The sequence below is a fragment of the Guillardia theta genome (assembly GCF_000315625.1).
Source record: "Guillardia theta CCMP2712 unplaced genomic scaffold GUITHscaffold_410, whole genome shotgun sequence".
NCBI lineage: Eukaryota > Cryptophyceae > Pyrenomonadales > Geminigeraceae > Guillardia > Guillardia theta.
In genome coordinates, this window is record NW_005434274.1 from 1 (window position 1) to 4086 (window position 4086).

At 58.5% G+C, this 4086-nt stretch overlaps 1 protein-coding gene across 1 annotated transcript; it reads right to left on the reverse strand.

Moving 5' to 3' along the window:
• Positions 1 to 2485: 2485 nt before the first annotated feature.
• On the reverse strand, positions 2486 to 3193 carry GUITHDRAFT_48934 (hypothetical protein; the record flags this gene model as incomplete). Its single annotated transcript, XM_005818015.1, has 2 exons — positions 2486 to 2615; positions 2781 to 3193. Coding segments are annotated over 2 exons (543 nt in total), but the record flags the coding sequence as incomplete, so codon positions are not given.
• Positions 3194 to 4086: the final 893 nt, after the last annotated feature.

Sequence of the window (4086 nt, forward strand, 5' to 3'; positions counted from 1 at the left end):
ATGTATCAAGAGGAAGAGACCTTTACTTTCAGCGTTGTTGTCCTCTAGTGACTAGAAGTCTGGAGATCTTCATCGAAAGTCAGTTGAATGAAACAACAGCTCCTCCTCCTCCTCCTCCTCCTCCCACCTGTGCTGCCGTCTTCTTTTGCTGCTTCTCCACTGACAGGATTGATCGTTTGAGCGAGTGCACGCTTTCTTGAATCTCTTGGAGGTTATTGCCTGCTCCTCCTCCTCTACCACCTCTTCCTGCTCCTCCTCCACCTCTTCCTCCTCCACTACCACCCCTTCCTGCTCCGCCGGCTCCTCCTCTGCCTCCTTCTCGTCGAGAAGTCGAATAGACCTTGACAATCCGCTTCTCTTCTTCTTCCTCCTCCCACGCCTCTTCCCCCGCAAACTCCACACGAACTTTTCCTCCGCTTCCCCTGCAGTGGACCTGCAGCTGCTCTCAAGTCACTAGACGTCATCGCAGCAACTGCACCTACCAGCTCCTCTGCCTCCAGACAAGCTCGCAGTAGGTCTGAGTCGATCTCCTCCTCCTCCTCCTCCCGGGCTTCCATGGCTCCTACGCCAGCCTTCTCCCTCCTCCTCTCTTCCTCCTCCTCCCGCATGTCGTCCCCCCCTCCTCTCTCCACGTAAGCTTCGATGCCCGTCATGGCCGCCTGCAGCTCTTCCACCTCCCTCCTCTGCTTCTGCAGCTGCAGCCGCAGGGCCTTCCTGTGCCTCCCGAACCTCTTCTTCCCCCGCAGAACCGCAGCGAAGAGAAGGTCCTGCCGCTCTGGCTCAGACTCGCTCCTGTTGCTCTGTCAGAGAGAGGAAGGGGGTGGAGGGGGGAGAGACAGAAGGGAGTGGGAGAGACAGAAGGAGGGAGGGAGAGACAGGAGGGAGTGGGAGAGGAGGAGGGAGTGGGAGAGACAGAACGGAGTGGGAGAGGAGGAGGGGAGAGGAGGGGTCACCCCTCTCGCAGCATGAAACTTGTGTCGGCGTTGAGGCTGAGGAGCATAAACTTGAGAGCAGCTTCCGTCTCAGTGATCGAGACCTTCAGCTGAAGAACACGTCACTCGTGTGCTCTGATGGAGAGCCAGGGAAGAAGCGCGAGGAGGAGGAGGAGGAGGAGGAGGAGGAAGGGTGAGGGCGGCACCTGTTTGTACTCGAAGTTCACAGTCTTGCTCTCCTCCAGCAGGTCTCTGCATCTCCCGTGGATCCTCTTCATCCCTTCTCGCACGTGCCGCCGCATCCTCCCGGTTCCCCTCGACCCGCAGCAGACCTGAGCTACCTCGCTACTCGACTCCAGCAGCGCCTTGCAGCGCAGGATCAGCGACTTGAGCCGCCCCGTCTCGTCTTCCATCTCTCGCTTCACCCCCGCCCACTTCTGCTTCAGCAGCTGCTTCACCTCCTGCTGCCTGTCAGCCCTGCCGTCCCCTCCCCCTCCTCCCACCTGCAACGACGAGCGGGTGGTGGAAGTGACCTGGGCGAGCTCTCCTCCCTCCCTCTGCCTTGCAGGATTCGAGCAGCAGGCATCCTGTCAGGCGTCAGGCGTGCGGGATAAGAGTCGTATGCTCGCCTGCAGTGTCACATGCGCGTTGGAGGGCTGAGCTGCTGCTTCCTCCCCCTCCTCCTCCTGGGCTCTCTCCGACGTCTCTTCTGCCAAAATTGACGATTGCACTCCGACTTCTCGGGTCTGCTGCTGCTGCTGCTGCTCCTCCTCCTCCTCTTGCTCCTGCTCCTGCTCCTGCTTTCTCACTTCCTCCTCCAGCACCCGAGCATCCTTGAGCAGCGGGGAGTCGCTGACCTCCCGGTGGAAGGAGGAGGAGGAGATCTCCGAGATGGCCTTGATGATCGCTCCTTCGTCGAACCCAGCAGAGCTCCTGCTGCTGCTCACAAGCGCAGGATGCGAGGCCCTGCTGGTGACCTGGGAAGCCCTCTTGTCGTCCTCCCCCTCCCCCTCCTCCTCCTCGCGGCTCTGGGAGGGAGAGATCATAGTAGTCTCTTCGTTGTTCAGAATGCTCGTCCCGAGACCAGCTTTCAGTAGCAGACCTTCTATGTTGGGCTGAGAAGAGTGAGAGTCAGGAGAGTCGAAGACGGAGGGAAGAGCGGAGGAGGAGGGGGAAGGGACAAAGGCAGGAGGGGAGGGGGAGGTGGGGGGAGGACAAGGGTCTTACAGGTTTTAGAGCAACATCCTCCTCCTCCAAGTCTCCGTCACTGAGCACGTGATCTATCTTATCTCCTTCAAACGCGCAGCTCTCCGCATCCTCCTCCTTCTTGCTCTCGGGCAAGCTCCCCTGCACCTCTTCCCACGTGTCGTCTGACAGCTGCGAGAGGTCTGTTGCCTTCCGGATGAGGAAGTTGATCAGCTTCAGCCGTGCGTCTCCTCTGTTGGGACATAGCTGGGCCTGCCCATCCTATCAGTCTTTGAGGGAGGGAGGGAGGGAGGTTGAGGAGAGGAGAGGAGAGGGGAGGGGAGGGGAGGGGAGGAGGGAGGGAATACAAAGTAAGGATGACGGAGCGCTTGTACGGCTCCTAGCCTCTCGTGCGGGCACCACTCGAGCAATCTCCGAAGGAGGTCCAACCCAGTCTTTCCGATGGGCATCATGTTGTCGAGATCAGTTCCCTTCAATCTAGATGCCAAGGTCAGCGGTGGAGGAAAGGAGGGGTGGAATGAGGAGGAGGAGGAGGAGGAGGAGGAGGAGGAGGAGGAGGAGGAGGACCTGCTTTCGTGACTTGGGAAGACAAGCTGGTCGAATGCAGCTCCGAGGTAGGATAGCTGTTCAAGAGGAACTTACTCCCTCTCCTCCTCTTTCTCCTCCTTCACCTGCTTCCTCGATGGGAATCCTAGGATCTTGAACATGCTGTAGAGGAGGCCAGCAGAGTCGTCAGCTTCGAACAAGCGAGCTCCTGTCATCATCTCTGCCCAGATACAGCCGATGGCCCATATGTCCTGCTCCGTCCCGTCCTTGCTCGACCCCATCAGCTTCTCGGGGGTCCAGTAGCACTTGTCGTGCATCTCCTCCTCTCCAGCTCCCTCCGAGGACTCGTTGAGGTCGAGACCGGGCGAGGACAGCAGGTTCACCGTCCCCGAGGACGAGATGGCGATGGTCCAGGGGCGGATGTTCCGATGCTTCCTCCGCAGGGCATGCAGGGGTGCGATACTCTCAAGCATCTCGAGGAGGATGGTGGCAGAGATCTCCTCCGGGATGATCAGCTCTTCCCTCTTGTGACGGTATGCCCTGGCCACTTGCAGCAGGGTCCCGAGGAGGCAGAGCTGCTGGCCGTCGTACTGCAGGTCGATCATGGGCTCCTGTGCCTTCTCAGCATCTTGCGACCTGATGCCATGGAGGACCGAGGAGAAGGAGTCAGAGACATGCCCCCTGGTCTCATAGACAGTCAATAGCACCTGGATGCCTCGATGCTGTCCTGAAGCCTACTGCTCCCCGGAACGTACACTCGTAGAGAGCTCATATCATTCGCTGCAAACACGAGCAGAGCGTCAGCATCCACGAATGACAAAAAGACGCACATGCAACCTCCTCCCTCCCTCCCCCTCCCTCCTCCTCCCCCTCACCCTCGCTCCCCCTCGCTCGCTCACTCACCCTCACCCTCACCCTCGCTCCCCCTCACCCTCGCTCCCCCTCGCTCACTTCGCTAAAACCTTAAAGAGGTGAAAAATTCAACAGGAGAGCTCGTCCTCATCATCCTCGTCTTCATCGACATCGTCTTCATCGAGGTCAGGCTTGTTTTACAGACCTACGGCCACTGAATATTTGAACTAGTTCTTCCGACTCGGATTCTGACAGTTCTAGTTCGTCCAGCAGGTAAACACTTGTTGCAGATCCGATGTACATACTTAGGCTTTAATTCCAGCTCCAGCTCCAGCTCCAGCTCCAGCTCCTCGTCATCCTCATCCTCATCAGGAAAGAGGCCTGCTCCGAAACGGCAGAGACGAGATTGAGTGTATTGAGTGTTTAAAGCTGTTCACACCGCTTCTCGCAAGCTCACGTGGCATAATTGAGGCTTCGACCATGGCGGCATCCCTTCAGTCTTAATGCCCATCTCGAGAAAAGGCCCTGGACCTGAGCAGCTATCACCTCA